General features: G+C 29.7%; 1 protein-coding gene across 1 annotated transcript; it reads right to left on the reverse strand.

The window, feature by feature from the left end:
* Positions 1-307: 307 nt before the first annotated feature.
* On the reverse strand, positions 308-18,576 carry LOC126743977 (uncharacterized). The gene is made up of 4 exons (XM_050451274.1): positions 18,350-18,576; positions 2,144-2,339; positions 1,871-2,092; positions 308-1,489 (listed from the first exon to the last, which is right to left on the reverse strand). The coding sequence occupies exons 1-4, from the start codon at positions 18,377-18,379 to the stop codon at positions 717-719; spliced, it is 1,221 nt and encodes a 406-aa protein (XP_050307231.1). The 5' UTR covers positions 18,380-18,576; the 3' UTR covers positions 308-716.
* Positions 18,577-18,835: the final 259 nt, after the last annotated feature.

Consider the following 18,835-nt stretch of genomic DNA (forward strand, 5'->3'; position numbering starts at 1 on the left):
TGGTAATACTGCCACGTCTTATGTACTAAAAAATTCCAGTGCTTCTAGATCACTTTGTTTTGTCAATATCCTTTTCTAGGTCGATTTTTGCCACACTCATTATGGACAATCATATTAAAATTATTCTTTTTTATTTACACTTACCATAAGTAAAAAAAATCAAATTCTAGGAAACTGAGATGTTGAAGATGTTTTAAACAGATTTAATGAGATAGAAAATGGAAAATTCATGGATGATCCACGACTAGTTCAACCTAAGAAAATGATGTTTCTCGCGTATATGCTCTTGACTAAAAAAATGCTAAAATGAGTTAAAAACTTCTTTATTCTCCTTACCACCTACTATATACAAATTTGTTAATCTAGTGCCAACCCTAATACTAATAAAACCTTATCAACTATCTACAATCCTGGATCCCAAAGCCGGCAATCCCAGATGTGGAGTTCTATTATCAAAATGGTTCCTGGACAAGAGTTTTACATTTGAAAACTGTAATCCTAGAAACCCTATATCAACCTATAGAACACCCCTTAATGTGAATTAATTATCATGTTATGGCACCTAGTTATACAATAAAAAAAATAAATACCTAAATTATAAAATTGGTTAAAACATGTTAATAATTTATCAAACACTGCGGCAAGAAAGTCAATGTTCTTCCTGCCAAATTCCTCATCCTAATGGCAGCACAACCGAAATCACAGCTCTCGCACCCTCAGTAGGGTCTGGGGTCATAAGGGGTTGCGTCTAGCCCCACGTACCGATTGTTTTTTCTATGCTGGAACCCTTCTCCAGGCTTCGCATTGTAGTAAACCACCCTCCTAATCCCGAAGGGGTCAATATACCCGAAACTTCCAGACTTTTCATTTCCTGCTCCCGTTTGCTCTTCATGGTAAGCCCTAGGAATGTAATATCGGAACCCATCGTTAGTCACAGACACCCCATCGTATTCTGGATACTGCTTCTCATAACCAGTTCCAATACGAGCGTTTGAATACCTCTTGTTACCCCTGTAGGTATGCCCATTACGGTCTATAGGGTATGTAGGACCGTTCTGGAAATACACTCCGGGATTCACGTAAGGATTATAATCCAAAGAATTTTGATCACTTTCTGTATAAGTAGGTAAATTATCGTAAACGACAATTGGGGCCACCGTAGAAGTCTCTGGATATTGCAAACTAGTCTTGAGGTACTCCAGAGGCAACCCTGCGGTGCTGGATCCAACGTCTGGCGCCACGGTACTACTAAAACCACCAGGGGTGATTTCCACATACGGTTTCGACGTGGAACTTTCCAAAACTCCAAGAGTCGATGAGGGCAGGGCATTGTTGGATATTTCCACGTGTGGATTAACGGTGGATCCAAAGTAGGAGACGTCTGGCTTGTAGGTGGTTGGAGTGAGAATGCAGTTGGCACACGAGGTGACTGCTGTGGAGGACGGCGGTGGTAGTGGGGTTGTTGAAGTAAGAGAGATCGGTGATGGAGCTAAAAAGAAATGGTTGATTGTTGTTAAAGGTATTTATTGTGAAAGAGATGGAGAGGAAGATGGAAAGAGAAGGTGAATAAGATGTTGTATGGAGAATAGTAGAGGTTCTCTTATGATGGAAGTCTTCAATATTTTTACAATAGAAAATTGAAAAGAATTTGGATGAAAGAATGACAGTACATAAAAGAAATATTAATAAAGTATGACTGAACGAAACTGTGACGATTTGAACGAAATTTTCTTTTCTAATTATTATACAAAAGAAATTGCAAAAAATCAGAAGTGGGATACATTAAGAAAAAGTAATGATGTTAAGGAAAATGAATTTAGTATAAAGAATACTGATGATAAAGAAGAAAATTGATAGATAATTTGATTACCTTTTTCTACAGCTTGCCTATTGAACCCTCCTACTGTAACAGTAGGTCTAGCATCACCTGGTCGACTTTTGGTGGATACCAAAGTCCCAGCTGAAGCTGGATACTTTTTAGCAGCCTTTACTGCTTCCCATACAGGCATGTTCCTGCCCACATACAGATTTTTGCTCTTGGTGATCCTGTACCCTCCCCCGTCAGCGATATAGTCTCTTTGTCGAAGAATACCTGCAAAATTAAGGATCTAACGAGTGTCTTAAGATAACATTTAATTCTTACCATCGTCATCTATCCAGGCATAACTTCCAATGACCGTACCATCTTCCAGTCGTTTCTCTTTCCGGTACTGGCCGCTTAATGTTTGATATCTAAAGTACCTTTCGGGTCCCTCGTCAGTTTGGATGTGGTACTGAGGGTCTACCGGCGTGTCGTATCCTTTGATGAGGCTTTGCAGTAAAGTTGCTGCGTAGAAGAACTGTAGAGAAGTAAATAGGCTTATTATACTGAACTAATGAGAATTAAAAAAAAAACAATTCAATGTCAATGTCAGTATTAATGAACCATCCCACACTTCTGGGCCACTAAAAAAAAATATGCAAATATCTAAATTCACGGTCGATTCAAAATGAACTCGTTACATTGTTACAAAAAAAAACAAATGAAGTAATCAGACCAAATAAGTGACATAATCGATGAAGGAGGTGGGCGAAAGGTTGAGTGGGTTAGATTTCAAAATTCTTCTCGTCTAAATATGGGCCTTGTGTAATTGGTTTGGTTCGCAATAGTCATTTGCAAAGGAATTATTGTTTTCGTTGAGTTTGATTTTAATGCGGGTTAATCAGTTAGTAATTTACATTCTTTAGTTAATTTAAGCTTCAGTGGTTCTTTTATTGAGTTCTATGCAATCTTCACTAACTCATTGTTTAATAAAAGCATCATCGTCAATTCTATTATCTGAGTATAGCTCTTTGATATTCTCTCATCATCCTTTCATTCTAGAATCAGTTGCAAAACTTAGTTTTATTTCTCTTTTTTTCTTCATCTTCAGGTACTACTGTTATTCTTAAACTATTGTTCTCTTTTTTCACTTACATTTATCATTTCCTCTTTATTTATCAAGATATTCTCTTCTTTCCTCACCTGATCGATCAATCACCATCTTACTGATCATTCAACTTATGTATCTTCTATACCTTCTTACTTCAACCATCTATAGCTAATACCTCATACTCATTAAAACCATTTTATTACCGGTAAATCTCTCACTCACGCTTACATCATTTAATAATTTTTTATCGCATTCTATTTCCTTCATACATATGGAAATATATATTTTCTGAATATAAAAGCATAAAATTCATTCTCTATATTATGACCGACTTTATCATAATTTCTTTTTTCAATTTCCCTCCTTCGTTAACTGATAATTAGTTCCACATCATCAAAGATTGACTGATTGATTTTCATTTTCTATTTCTGTCTTTTTTTATTGTTAAATTTAATTATTTTTCACGTCATCCATTTCCTCTCACTTTTTTCATTCTTTGCTTATATTTCTATTTTATCATTATCCTTGTTTTATTATTTTATATTATCATTGACTTTACCATTATTTCTTTTTTAAATTTTCCTCCTTGCGTTAGCTAATCATAGGGATTCACGCAATTCCATTATCATTAAGCACTTTTAGCTCTATTCTGATACTGAATAAATGATTTCATTAGGTTTATTATCAAGGTCATCATAGATTTTTTTATTTTCTATTTCTGTCTTCTTTTATGATAAAATTAATTTATTTTTAACGTCATCTCTTTTATTATCAAAAGCATTTAGGGACTGACGTCAGTCTATTATCAACTAATACTTGACTCTATTCTATCATAGTTCTCACCTTTTTCAATGTAAAAACTTACCGAACTAGGTTTATTATCCACGTCATCAAAGACTTTCTCATTTTTTATTTCTGTCTTTTTTATTATTAAATTTAATTTATTTTTCACGTCATCCACATCATCTCGTTTATGTCCAAAAACCATTTCACTTATTAATGTTATTTTTTCCGTTTTTTTTTCTCAGCGAATAATTTCTACATTTTTTTTTAGTTTATCACTTACGTCACCTGAAATATTTGATCCACACAATTCTCTCACTTTTTTCATTCTTTGCTTATATTCCTATTTTATCATCATCCTTCTTTTATTATTTTATATTATCATTGACCTTATCATTATTTCTTTTTTTTAATTTTCCTCCTTACGTTAACTAATCATAAGGATTGACGTCATTTCATTACCATTAAGCACTTTATAACTTTTGGCTCTATTCTAATACTGAATAAATAATTTCATTAAGATTTATTATCAACGTCATTATAGATTTTTTCATTTTCTATTTCTGTCTTCTTTTATGATAAAACTAATAAATTTTTCATGTCATCTCTTTAATAATAATCAAAAAAATTAAATGCTTTTGAAGGACTGACGTCAGTCTATTATCAACTAATACTTGACTCTATTCTATCATAGTTCTCAGCTCTTTCAATGTAAAAATTTACCGAACTAGGTTTATTATTCACGTAATTAAAGACTTTCTCATTTTCTATTTCTGTCTTTTTTTATTATTAAATTAATTTATTTTTCCCGTCATCCACATCATCTCGTTTATGTTCAAATGTAATTTTTTCTTCTTTTTTTTTCAGCGAATAATTTCTACATTTTTTTTTAGTTTATCACTTACGTCACCTGAAATATTTGATCCACACAATTCTCTTACTCTTTTTTTTTCTTTTTTCACTAATATTTCACTGAATAAATAACTTTTGTGTCTTTATTTTATAAATTCTCCAAATCTATTTAATTAATTATTTAATTCATTCAAATATTTTATCAATTTCTGATTCATTTCCTTTTTCATTATTATATTTTCGTTTGCTTTGTATCTCGTTTCAACGCTATTATTTTTATACTCTAATGACTTTCATTAACTCATAATCTCCAGTAGCTATACCATTTCTCAACTATACCAATCTTGACTCAGCTTTCACGTCATCCGAAGGTTTTCTAAACGACCTCTCTCATTATCATACACCTATATAGGATCTGCTTTAATTTCTTTTTATACCTTAATTAAGTTTCATGTAATTTATTAGTTATGCCATCTAGATTTGCACTAAAATGCTTAACCATTATCACCATATTATCAACTTCTAAAAATCCATTATCTCTGTTTCTATTTCTTTCTCTCTATATCATCCTCCTAATATTTTGTTATTATTTCGCCATCTTGTCTTTTGTCTTCCCTCTCTTTCCTCCCTGTTTAAAAATTAATTAATTGCTCTTCTTTTTTTTTACTAAATATTTATTGAGGATCAATAATTTTTACAGCTTAATTTAATTCATTATCCACGTCATCCGAAAATTCTCCATTAATATCTAGTTCATCATTCACATTATTTTCTTCATTTACGCTCTCATGATTTTAGTTTAATTAGACAGTTGAACCTAGATGGAGTGATGGTCCAAAGTAATGCCTATTAACTCTGAAAGTTTCGTCTCTTTAGGTCTCATGAGTCAAAAGCTCTTTACACCTAATTAATGTCTCATTCTTTAAATATCAGTACGTTCTTACCCGGACATTAAAAGTGAAAAAGAAAAATACCATAACACATAAACACCCAATTAAAAATTTGGGGAAATCATAAACAATGATATCATGATCATGAGATTCGTCATTGTCGTTTGAATTGTGACCCAAAAATGGTCTAAAATTTCATTTTCTAAATACGTGACTGGGACGTTTAATGGTCAAAGTGGATCCAAGATCATTACCATTTGTTATGAGTGCGTATCGTGAATATTTAATCGAGTTCCTTGATTGTTGATTTATATTTTCTAAATTTATGCGTGATCTCTTTTGGTTTTGAAGGAACTTTGAGTTTTAATTGTTCGTTACATAAGTCGGTCACATAATGCCTGTATCATATAATATTCGTTTAAGATCACGAACTATCGTGCCAAGCCCGTAACTTACACATGATTTATTTTATTAATCTTTTTTTTTCCCCAGTTTATTTTCGGTTTTCACTTTCACTGTTTACGAGCGGATATATTGCTCCTTTATAGGTGAAAAAAATTCAGCGATTCGACATTCTCGATATCTGTGTATGTATGATGGTCACTAAACTAAATTATTTCCGGACAGTCAGAGAGTTGCTGTAATTATTTATTATGTAAATTGTGAATAAATTAAAACAAACTGGTCTGAAAGGGAAGAAGAATAAGAGTGAATAGGAAAATAGGGAAAAGAGATTGACAATGGTGCTGATTTTTAGCAGATATCTCAATTTTTAATTATTGCTGTGAGATTACCTTGAGAAATAATTTGACTGTAAATTCATTGTTAAATTAATAAACAGAAGTGAAAATATTAATTTTTAATTTGATATTTGATGATACTGGGGTTTTTATACCTAAACGTTTAATGCAAAACGGGTTTATCTTCAATCATTTAACTACCTAACAAGGCCTTGCAACCGATAACAATAAAAAAAAAACAACCGGCGTGTTTCAAAATAAAACGTTACTCATACTACTTTCACTGACATTTCGACGTCTTGGGGTCCATATTATGCCATAATTACTAGGTTTTTGGCACTACCTTAACCGGTTTAAAAAAATGATCGATTTTCAAAAAAAAAAATCAGTAATTTGCTTAAATCGCTATAAAACTAAGGCTGTTTTAATGAGTGGTTTCGTTTTCTTTTATGGAAAAACCACTTTTAAGTTTGGTCAAAAAGGTTAACATTTCTGTTATAAATGCTTTTGAACTCATTTAACTCGAAATAGTTTGTTTCGTTAAATCATTCATAAAAAAGTAATTAAATTGAGAAAAATAGCCTCCCAATTAAAGTTCTCTTTAGTTAAAATCAAATAAATATTTCAGACATGATATCATCATTAACTATAAATTAATTATTGACCCGTATTTTTAATTTAAACTACAATAAATAAATAATTATGAAAATGTTTTGTTTCATGGTAAACATCTGTGAAGTTAATTAATTTTTTTTTTGAAATTAAATTAACAACAAAGGAGTCTTGTAACGTCATCAATGTTTCTAGAAATTGCATTAGGGTACATAAATTATGATTCGTTTATAATAAACTTTTTTCCGAAAAAAGTTTAATTAACATAATTTATTAAGCCACTGCACACTTTAAAAGGTTAACCGGATTCTTAATTCCTAATATATCAATGTTTTTGTAAATTCTAAAAAAAAATCTTTTGATGTGGGTGGATTTTTTTTTTATTTTATAATTTTGCAGGTAGGGATCCAAGTAGAAAATAAATTAATTAATAAACAAATTTTGTGTAAAAGGCTGAAAATATGAATTTTTTTCTTACTACTGGTCCTATTTAAATGCCTGGAAATCCTGGAAAAAAATTTTTGGAAGTAATAAGACTTTGCTTAGTAGATTCTGCAATTCTACAACTGTAACGTAATTATTGACCTGAAGAATGCTTTTTGTTTTATTTTGATACTGCAGCAATACCTGACATATAAAATAATCATTGCAGAAATTAGCCATATCTTTGTCCGTTTTAAAAGCTTCATTGTTATTGTTATTAATTTTAGGATACATTTTATTAATATTGTTGTAGTCAAATTTACATTTCTTAATTAAATCATTAACATAATTTCTATACTGTTTGTATTCTGTTTGTAATTCTTGGGTATTGTTTTTTCTTAACTTCCCTTCATTTTGTCCCTTTTTTGCATTGCAATGATTAATTCTGTTGCAATCCATCCTTTTATCTTATGGATAAGCTATTAGGGACAGAACTGCCAAGCCAGAGGGTTTCTCTGATCATCATCACGGATTCCTTATTCCCTAACCAAGGTTGTATGTAAGGTAATAATACAAAGAGAAATATTATTATTTTTTGAAAGATATTAAGCAATTTTATGTTTTTTTTTGTACAGGTAATTTACAAAGTCTCACCAGTTATTTATAAGAACAGCCAAAAAAGAAGCTAATAATAATCTCGTCAGAAATTCCTCAAGTCCAATGAGATGTATATGGAACAGTATCAATTACCAATCCAGAAGTCTATATCACCCAATATTTTACCGATTTCTTCGTTAATAGAGCTATCGAACTGAAGGCACAGATTAATGACATAGATATTGACCTTTTCTTTTTTATTTAAAATGTACTTGAAAATGTATTCTCTTCTCAAGAAGCTAAAGAGGTAGCTTTCCTAAAAAAGCCAATAGTGGTCCCAGTGTGTAAGACGGGAGATACTGATGAAATCAATACTGTCGAAGATTTTTGAGAAGTTTCTTGATGTGCATATTCTAGTCTTTTCCTAAGATAAGAACCTGTTTTTCGATGGCTAGTTTGAATTCAGAAGATCTTAGCTCAACCTTATCTCCTAGATATAGAAAGTCTTCAAAAATGGAATGTATTTCTCTAGTACATTTTGCGATCTTAGTAAAGCTTTCGACTGCGTTTTTCATGGATTCCTGCTTGCCAAACTACAGAGATATAACTTTTTAACTAGTCGCATGGCAGATTGAAGAATACAGAAGATTGGTAATGTGGCTTCCTCAGAAAGAGAAGTGGTAGTTGGTGTATCCCAAGGATCAATACTGGGACTTATTTATATAAATGATCTACCTCAACCCGAATTGATTAGTCACTATACCCACTCTAAATTGAGCTGCTTTCTTGCTTACGAGACTCTCATCTCTTTTAATATAGCTGGTTTACGACTGTAATTAGGCCATTTTAAAATTCTATTCGTGATGCTAACAAACTATTGACGTACGCAAGTACTAAATTGTATAATAACATGAAGAAATAATTTTAATTTAAATTTGAACCATAAAAAAAAATATGTAAAATTGTGAACTAAAAATCCAGAAAGTTCTTAAAAGTTATAAAAAAATGTACAGTTTACAATAAAATTAGAGAATACATACGTAATATGCAGAAATATAATATAAAAAAATAAACCAAGATAAAAAAAAATTAGAAATTATCAATGGAGTAAAATCGTATTGTTGTGACGAATTCATAATGAGTTACTTATTTCATTGGGTCTTACGTCACTTATAGCAAAAAACAATTTAGAGTATCACACGCTCAAAAAATTGAAAAAGAAGAAGAAAATAGACTTATTCACGTATTTAAAAAAAATATGAACTCAAATCTATAATGATACCGTTCGATATACTTAATTTAATTTAAGTCCAATAAGTTTTAAATACAATAATTTACTTGAGGTATAATAGATTTTTTTATATACCTAGGAGCTGAGGTTTAATCAATATCCTCTCTAACTTTGTTATGAATATTAAAATTAAAAAATTAAAATTAAAAACAACGAGAAGACCTACTTTTTAAAAAATACCTAATTTGAACCAACGTTTCTGTAGTTATATCTACTACCGTTACCAAGGTAATTAAAGCAAAATTAAATTAAATTAAAAATATAAACAAAATATACTTATCTTGCAAATCTTCTGCTGTATAATACCCTCAAAACTCCATCCGAATTCGACAATATTTTAAATACTTTTTTTTATATAGTTTCACGGTTTATTAATAGTTTGGCAAACTGTTTTAACTAAAAATTCAGTTTTTTGAGCGTGTGAGGTAGTAATTTCTAAGTTGATTTTTGCTATAAGTGACGTAATACCCAATAAAATAAGTAACTCATTATCAATGGAAATAAAAATAAAAAATAAAACTTATGTTAAAACTGTATTATATATATCAAAAAGATAAACAACAAACACTAATTTAATTAAAACTAACTATCCTTTTGAACAAAGACTTAAGTTATAATTTCAAGTTAGTTTATTAAACTCAATCAACCTCTATTTGTTCATAGTTTCCTATGTACTTTTTGATTTATTTTTCTGATATAAATTCCTGAAATGTCCCTATTTTTTTAAATAATTAACAAACCAATTATTTAACAAGCCTGCTCTACTTTCATAGGGAAATAATCCAAACAAACAAAAAATGAACAGAACTAGAGTCATTCACTTCCTAACATTCGGAACTGGTGATTATGTCATATTTAACAGTCTTATACATATACACGGCATTGTTTAATATTTAATAAAATTACGACTATTTCGATACTTTCTCCGAATCGATTGCTCGGTATTACCATAATTATGTCAAAGCGAAGCCTCGGGCTAAATTAAAAATAAAATTAATATTTTGCAATTTTATTTGATGATCCGATTTGTGTTTACTTGGATATCTATGAAAGATTTATTGCTTATTAATTTTTTACCAATAATTACGTAAAACTCCTGCATGCACAACAATTTAATAATAAATTATTCAAACTTTGTCGACAAATGGTCTTATATAAAATCATAAATATTACACCTTATTAGCAATATCAAGGTTGCATTTTGGCATAACCAGCAGCGCATAATATAGAAATTGTTCATTATTCGCAGGAATTTAGATAATTGCTCTGACAATAAAGCGAAGCATGAATAAATACAAGGGTGTGAAAAACTAAAGGCCAATTTGTGGGAGTTACAAGAGGTACAGTGGGTAGCTGTAGTCTATTATGCATACCAGGAAAAAATGGCTTGGGAATAATTATGTCAGTTTTCGTCCCACAGACAATGATACTGTTTCAATAGGATTGAATTGTTTTTGTTTAATTACCATTTAACTGAAGCAGGAAATAATTTTTGGTATATTTAAGTTGATAGAACTATAAAATATATTCTTTAGAGAACCCAGAATTACATTTTTGTACAGACGTATGAAGTTGATTTTAGGGATGAAAAGAGCGGGAAGTTTAATAACTGCTAATTTTCCGAACGAAGGATTTTTTCTAGACATGAACTTTGGCATAATTAATAAAGAAATATTTTTTGCAAGTAAAAATTTAAGAAGAACTACTTTTCTTTTAGTTCTTTACTTTGTAAGACTCTTTCTTAAAAAAATTCGTTTGGAGGATGTCTGAAGGATCTATGAGTAAAGAAAGATGCTGAAAAACACCGAAAGTAATAGACTTTTATAATAATCTGACCATATTTAAACACATAGTGAACATATTTGAAATTCCACACCAATATCTCAGGTTACAATTTAAGTAAGTTAACGTATACTCGGTTTTCTGTGACATAAACTGACTTTCGTGGCGTACACGAAGAATGGAGAAACGAAAAAGGAATGTTGAATAATGCAAACGTAATTGTAGCACTCGTTTTACTATGGAATATCGAAACCGACACCGGTCAAGTTCAGATGCAATTTTGTTGTGAACAAGGTGACAAAAGTAGAACGTTCTACAAATAATAAAATTTTCGGTTTTTATTCCCAATTGTCGGTGTGAGTAATATGGTCTATAAATAATGATCTAAGCGCGTCTTATTAATAATGCATTATTATTGACGACATTGAAATTGAATTGTGAGCGATGATGATTAGCATCTTGAATATTTTTGTGTTGTATTTTTTTTTTAACTAGACAACTCTTGGTTAATGCGCTATTTGTAATTTAAACTGACCCATAACGAACATTTTTCTTAATTTTCACACAACATTACGACACAATGTCTCTTTTTTTTAGTAATTGAATGAGTATGCGTGTTTTGGCATGAATGAATACATTGCTTTTGTTAATGGGATTTTAATTTTTCTCTTGCAATTTCTATTTGAATACGGATTTATTTCGTTTACTTAAATTATGTTAATTTATGCTAAAAAAAGATACTAAGATTATTTTATGAAATTCGTTAGATTCGAAAAAGCCCTATAATTTTATTTTAATTAAAGCCTTACAGAGCCGTTTAAATACCGTACAAAGTTTTTGGCTTAAAAAACCCACTTATTAGGGGTTAATCTTAACAAGCGCCCTTTCAGATCATCCTTGTATTTAAGAGTTTTATACGTGTAAGTTTTAAAAAATCGGTGCAGGCATAACTCAGGAAATGAATTCGTAATTTCATCTTCTCTACTGCATTTCATACTTTTTTTTACCGCTTTAATTTTATTAAAATGACCTTTTTATGCACTCTCGATGCTCTAACATTTCTATATAAAAAATTAAATGAAAGAATGAAAACCTCAGCCTTAATACATATATAGGATATATATTTATGTATTAGGCTATATGTATATAGGATATTCGAAGGAGCAAACTTCTCGCCAAAAGATGCAACGTTCCACTAGAAATATCTAAATAGTATCTTATCTTTTATACAGTTTAAATTGCCTGAAAAATTAAATAAAGTATCAACTGCCTGTAAAAATTAATTTTTTTATTACATCCACGCAGTTAATGATAAAAGCCAAGAAGGAAAATTAAAATAGGGAGAGAGTGAGAGAAAGAGGAGAACATTTCAAATAGCTTCAATTGTCTAGAAAAACGACATATTTTATAATTTCCAGTCAAGCAATATCTTAATAAGCTTATTACATGTATACTTCAACTGCCTGAAAGAAATACTCTTAGACAGCTAAAGCAGAAATTAATAATTTTGGTTATTTGGAACTACTGGAAATCCATTTTCTGTTTCTTCTAAGCATTTCTCATATATGTCCTTTAACTTCGTTGAAGAACATGTTATTTTCAGATAGCTCAATCATTCATTTTTTCAGATGTGCAGTGCCAATCAGATAATTAAATGTCTTTGAGTTCCTGTTACTACAGCTGATCTTGCATAATTTGTCGTTAAAATAGACCCATTTTCTTACAGAACCTAAGAAATTCAAGAAAACTTCAGCCTTAATATATAGGATATTCGAAGGACAAATAAACTTCGAAGGAGCAAAATTCCTTATTTTTTTCAAAAGTATCATATCCATTTAAGTTATGCCATAAGGATTTAACGTAAGTCGTAATTGCTTTCTATTATAATCATGCGTTATTATTCTAAAACTACTAATTAAAAAATTAGTGGAGGGTTGAGAATGGTGGTCAAAAGATGTAACGCTTCACTAGAAATATCTAAATAGTATTTTATCTTTTATACAGTTTAAATTGCCTGAAAAATTAAATGAAGTTTCAACTGCCTATAAAAATTAAATTTTTTATTACGTCCAGGCAGTTCAAGATAAAAGCTAAGAATTATGATTAAAATAAGGAGAGAGTGAGAGAAAGAAGAGAACATTTCAAATAGCTTCAATTGTCTAAAAAAAGGACATATTTTATAATTTCCAGTCAAGCAATATTTTAATAAGCTTATTACATGTATACTTCAACTGCCTGAAAGAAATACTCTTAGACGGCTAAAGCAGAAATTTATCAATTTTAGTTATTTGGAACTACTGGAAATCCATGCGTTAAAGAATTAAAGAATATGCTATTTTTAGATAGATAAAGCATCTCTTTCATTAATTTTTATAGGTGTGCAATGCCAATCAGATAATTAAATGTCTTTGAGTTCTTGTTTCTGCAAAACAGCTGATCTTGCATAATTTCTCGTTTAAATAAACTTATTTTCTTACCGAAACTAAGAAATTCAAGAGTGATGAATTACTACCCATTTTTAAACTCAAATACAAGAAATTTTTTTAAATCTCACCGATGCGATGTCCCAAGTCTCACGAAGTTCCTTAAATTAAACCTATTTAACCTAAATTACACTCATATAATTATTTAAGTAGCATTTAGTTACTGGCATATAAATAATTTCGGTTAAGTTTTTACGTTATCGTTCTATTGTCATACGGTTTTCAATTGATCTTTTGTCCATTTTAAGTCGTATCTTATGATTTAGATTTATACCGCTTTATCATTTTTTTTCCACAATATGGTTTGAATAATCAAAAAAAGCTACAATTCTAAAGAAAAAAATCGTATTTCTTCTTCTAATTCAAGCCCTATAGACCCGTATAATTATCATACAAAATTGTGAAAATATTTTAGCGCAATATTTCAGATCATCCTTCTTTTAAGAAGTTTTAAGCCAGTAAGTTTAAAAAAAAAAGAAAACAGTGACTTCTGGATGCTCTAAGATTTATATTTAAAAAACAAAACGGAAGATCGAACATTTCAGCCTCAATATATAGGGTGTTTGAGGAACCAATAAACTGCAAAGGACTAAAATTCCTCAAATTTTTCAACAGTGTGCCATATTCATTTAAGTTATGCCATTAGGATATAATGTAATTTATAATCTTTTTTTTGTTGTACCAATTAATAATTATAAAATCAAGTGGTTAGATTGGTAAAGTTGGTTAGCTTTTGAACACATTTTTGCTTAAGTTAATTATATGAGGTTATTGGAACTTTAAGATGATTATTGTGTAGTATTGCAGAAATTGCCTTTACATGCTAAAAAAAGTTTTTAAATATAAGTAATTTATGATTAAAGGGACTGCAAAAATTTAAAAACATAGGATATTTTTTATTCCTCGCTTGGACAGTGAAAATCGTTGAATTTACCTAAAACCCAATGGAAAAATGGAAAAAATCAGGCATATATAGGTATATATAAAATTTCTTATTACGCATATGTAGTATATAAGAAATATATTCCAAATCCTGCACTGACCTTTTAGTAAATTGACATTTTCCAAAGATTGTTTGCCTTGCAAGATACATGAGAAAATGTCTTAGAAGATGACACTGATAATATAAATCATAAAAACTAATTCACTAATAAATCAGTTTAATATAAATAAATAAATAATTTCTTGCTGAGGGGCAAATGCATATTTTACGACATCTTTTAATATTAAAGTCCATTGATAAACTATAGCCGTCTTCTCGACAATTACTTTTATCGCACACATCATGTAATCTACTCTAATTACGTTGTTGCCCCTGCTCCTGATTTATTTCTTAATAATAATAACTTGTCTGCCCAGTGATATATCGAAATGGCCTTTCTAGCTATTGGGTTGTGCAAGTTTTTTTTTAATTATGTGTATTTACCTCGTGTGTATATTAATTTACATTGATTATATTCATTTTTAATAAGGTCGTTCCATTTAACGGTAATAAGGGAAATTATGACTGTAATAATTTTTGTTTTAAAAGTTTCTTGTAGTATTCCCTCAGCTTTTATTTAAAAAATTAAGGAATTTGATGAAATAGAAACTTTTTTATGCATTTTTTTGCAAAAAGTTGTATTTAGCTTTTCTAGGTTGTACTCTTAGGTAATTTGGTTAATATCTTTGCTTGGAGTGCTCAGATCGTATTTATTTTTTATTTAGAAGTTTATTTGGGATATTCCTAAGATTTTATTAAAAGAATTAAAAACATCCATGTACTAGAAAATTTTTAAATGCATTGTCTTATGTTCATTTGGTGTAAATTGGATATTAAATTTGGTTTTAGTAATCAAATTGTAATATTTTTTTATTTATAAGTTTCTTTGGAATCATCCTCAACTTCTATTAATAAAACCAAGAAAATCCATGGAATAGAAACTTTTTTATAAAAGTCATGTCTAGTTTTTACTTCAGGGTCCAGTACTCTGGGGTAAATTAATCAATAACTTTACTTTTAGAGCTCAAATCGTTAGAATTTTTAACTTAAATGCTTCTTTCGAATATTTTCAATATTTTATTAAAAGAACCAAAAAAAATCCTTGGACTAGTCTCAAGTCTTTTGACTGCCTGTGTCTAGTGTTCACTTTGGGCAAACTGGTTAATAACTTGGCTTCTAGTACTCAGATCGTAATAATTTTTATTTTAGAAGTTTCTCTAAAATATTCTCAAGTTTTTTTTAAACCATGAAATAGAAATTCACGTGTAGTGTTTACTTACGGGAAGACTAGTACTCTGAAGTAAATTGCCTAATAACTTTCCTTCTGGTGCCTAGAATGTGATAATTTTAATTTTAAAAGTTTCTTTAGAATATTTCTTAGCTTTTATTAAAAGAATTAAGAAAATCTATAAAATAGGAACTTTTGTATACAATTTTCTAAGTCATGTCTAGTTCTTGCTTGATGGAACCAGTACTCTTGGGTAAATTGGTTAATAACTTTGCTTATAGTGCTGAGGTTGAAATTATTTTTTTTCAAACACTTACTTTGAATATTCCGCAGCTTTTTTTGAAAGAACCAAGAAAATCCATGAAATAGAAACTTTTCTATGCAAGTTCTTGTAAGTCATGTCCAGTGTTTACTTGAGGAGGAGCAGAAGTTTGGGGTAAATTGGCTAGTAACTTTGCTTCTAGTGATCAGATTGTAATAATTTTAGAGTTAAACTTTTTCTTAAAATATTTTCAAGCTTTTGCTAGAAAAATCAAAAAAATCCATAAAATAGAATTTTTGTTATATAAATTTTTGAAATTCGTGTCTTGTGTTTACTCTCGGAACCAGTACTCGTGGGTAAATTGTTCAATAACTTTGCCTTCGCTGCTCAGATTTTAGTAATATTTGTTTTAAAAGTTTCTTTGGAATATTCCGTAGCTTCTAATAAAAAAATCAAGCAAACTCATTTAATAGAAACGTTTTTAATGGATTTTATAAGGCCTAGTAAATTAGTTAATAGCTTTACTTCTATTACTTAAAGATTTTAATAATTTTTCCTACAAACATTCTTCAGTTTAAAGAAGTAATTCTCTATGGTTTAGTAAGGGAAATTATGACGGTTTTTTAAAGAAATCCGTTAGAGTTAGGTTCATCAGAATCATGTTTTGTTCTGTAAGGACTAAGGAGGAGTGGATTGATAGAAAAGTGTTTTTAATAGGGCTTCTTTAAATTTATATATAATATTAAATTTATTTATGTTCTATCTTATGCTTATACTTTATGTGAAGAAATTATGATACATTGGGGATCTATTATCTCACTATTCACTTTTAAATGTACTTTGTACTATATACTATTTGTCTTCTAAAATATAAAATTTTACAGATTTTAATATATATAGATCAAAGGACGAGAAAAGGTGGTATTTATTATTTTTTGCCTTAAAATTAAAAATGTTGAAAACATATTTTATCGACAGTAGCAATAGATGTTTTATATGGTCAATTAGTTAGAAGATAATTGGAATAGGGAATCAAATACAATAAGTATAGTGAGAACCGCACCATGTGTTGGGCACCAAAGTGTTATTTTTTTTTAGTATTTTATGACAAGAAAACAATAGACAGATAACAATAAACAGATACAACAGATATATGATTCAGAAAAACAGCTAAAAGAAAGTAGAAAGGAAATTTAGAATCTGAAGGAATAAAATTACTAATTAAGGAAATTATACAAAAGTATTAAGTAGAAAAATATAATTTTAAATAATTAATTTGAAAAATATAAAAAAAAATACCTATAAAATTTTTAGTTCAGGAAGAATTCAGTACTGAGTACACTATTTAAGTTTTCAGGCCATGTTTATATAAATTTATAATTGTAAAGCTTTTGAGTTTGCCAATATGATATTTGTCCTCAGATAATAAAGCATTTTGAGTTTTTTTTAAAGGATTTTCGACATATATCAATTGTTAATATTTACAGTCATATAAAAGAGTCGCGTCGGCTGAAACAGTAAATGTAAGCCCACATGTTGGGCGCCAAAATTGATACATCCTGAAGGTGCAAATTTTTTATATTTTTAAGTTTATCATTAGCAAGAAAACAACATTTATCCCTATTAATCATACCTTAAGAAGAGTTTTTTTTAATATATTAATTTTAATATAATAATTATTAAGACTGGAGGATTTATGAAGGGTATTTTACTTCTGCTACTAGAATCTGGTAATTGCACCCTTAAAGCTTGATAAGTTTTATTTTTTTAGAAATGGTCTAAAAGAAAAAATATAAAATCTCTAATTTTAAAAACACCAAATGTTGGGCGCCAAAATTGTTAAATCCAAAATGTGCAAATTCTTTTTAAACGAGATAAATTTAAAAGTTTAGCATTGCATTAGCAAGAAAACGACATTCGACAAATTTTTACTTCTTTTAAATTTTGCTTTCAAGTACCTACTTTACCTAAATTTATCTTTAAAAACTCTTCTGAGACCTAAATGCCAAAATATCCCCTACTTACCTTGTGAACTTAAAAAATTAGTCAAAATTAGTAAACAAATGTTAATGTAAATAGAAAATTTAAATTTAAAAAAAAAATCTATTTAAAAAAATCTTGAGATTTAAAAACCTCTAATAAAATAGGAAAGAAAACAATAAAAGTTCTACTTTTGAAAACCACTTGATAAAAAAATTTAATTTTAATGTTAAGCCTAGCATTCCTTTAGATTCCTAAGATATGAACTCTGTGAGTGCTATGTAATTTTTTTATAAATATTCTAATTTTTCTAAGTTGGTATACGGTAGTAAGTCCTAAGTTGGATCATAAGGCTTACCAATAAGGCATTATTACACTTTCTTTCAGGACTCTATAAGGAAACTTAATAGCAAACTTAAACTCTCACATAAATACAGTGAAAGTATTTATATTGTTGCAAAATTTCCGCGTAAGCTTCCTTTTTCAAAAAATACTTCAAAAAAAAACAAAATTCGTTTTTTTTTTTACTCACCAGCACGAACCAAAGCCTATTCCCTCTCATCCTCGTTCGCGAAAAAAAACAATCTCAAATCGTTCGTGGACACTCGCGTGCGTATCTACCGATTTCCTATTATCAGCGTCGTGTCGTCCGCTTAAAAAGTGCACAGGGTGCGCGTCGTCGATCACCTGGTCACCGGCATGTTTAACTTGAAATTGTTTCGTGCACTCGCGAATTATTTCGACTGAACCTACGATAGGAGGAGCGAGTAGGCGATTTCCCCTGCCTGCCGTCGTTACTACACAACGAAGGAGTCAGAGGTCGTGTGCTGCTGTGGGTTATTTTATGCACAGTACATAATTCCACATAGTTTTTCCTTTGATACAAGAAGAATTTTTTATGAAACCTCAGATTGAGATGAACATATGAGCATTATAATGTTCCATCTACTATATATCCATCCTTAGCCAAAGAAGGATCTGAGGTTAAACTATCAGCATGACATAATGAGAAAATATG

This window comes from Anthonomus grandis, chromosome 13, assembly GCF_022605725.1.
Source record: "Anthonomus grandis grandis chromosome 13, icAntGran1.3, whole genome shotgun sequence".
NCBI lineage: Eukaryota > Metazoa > Arthropoda > Insecta > Coleoptera > Curculionidae > Anthonomus > Anthonomus grandis.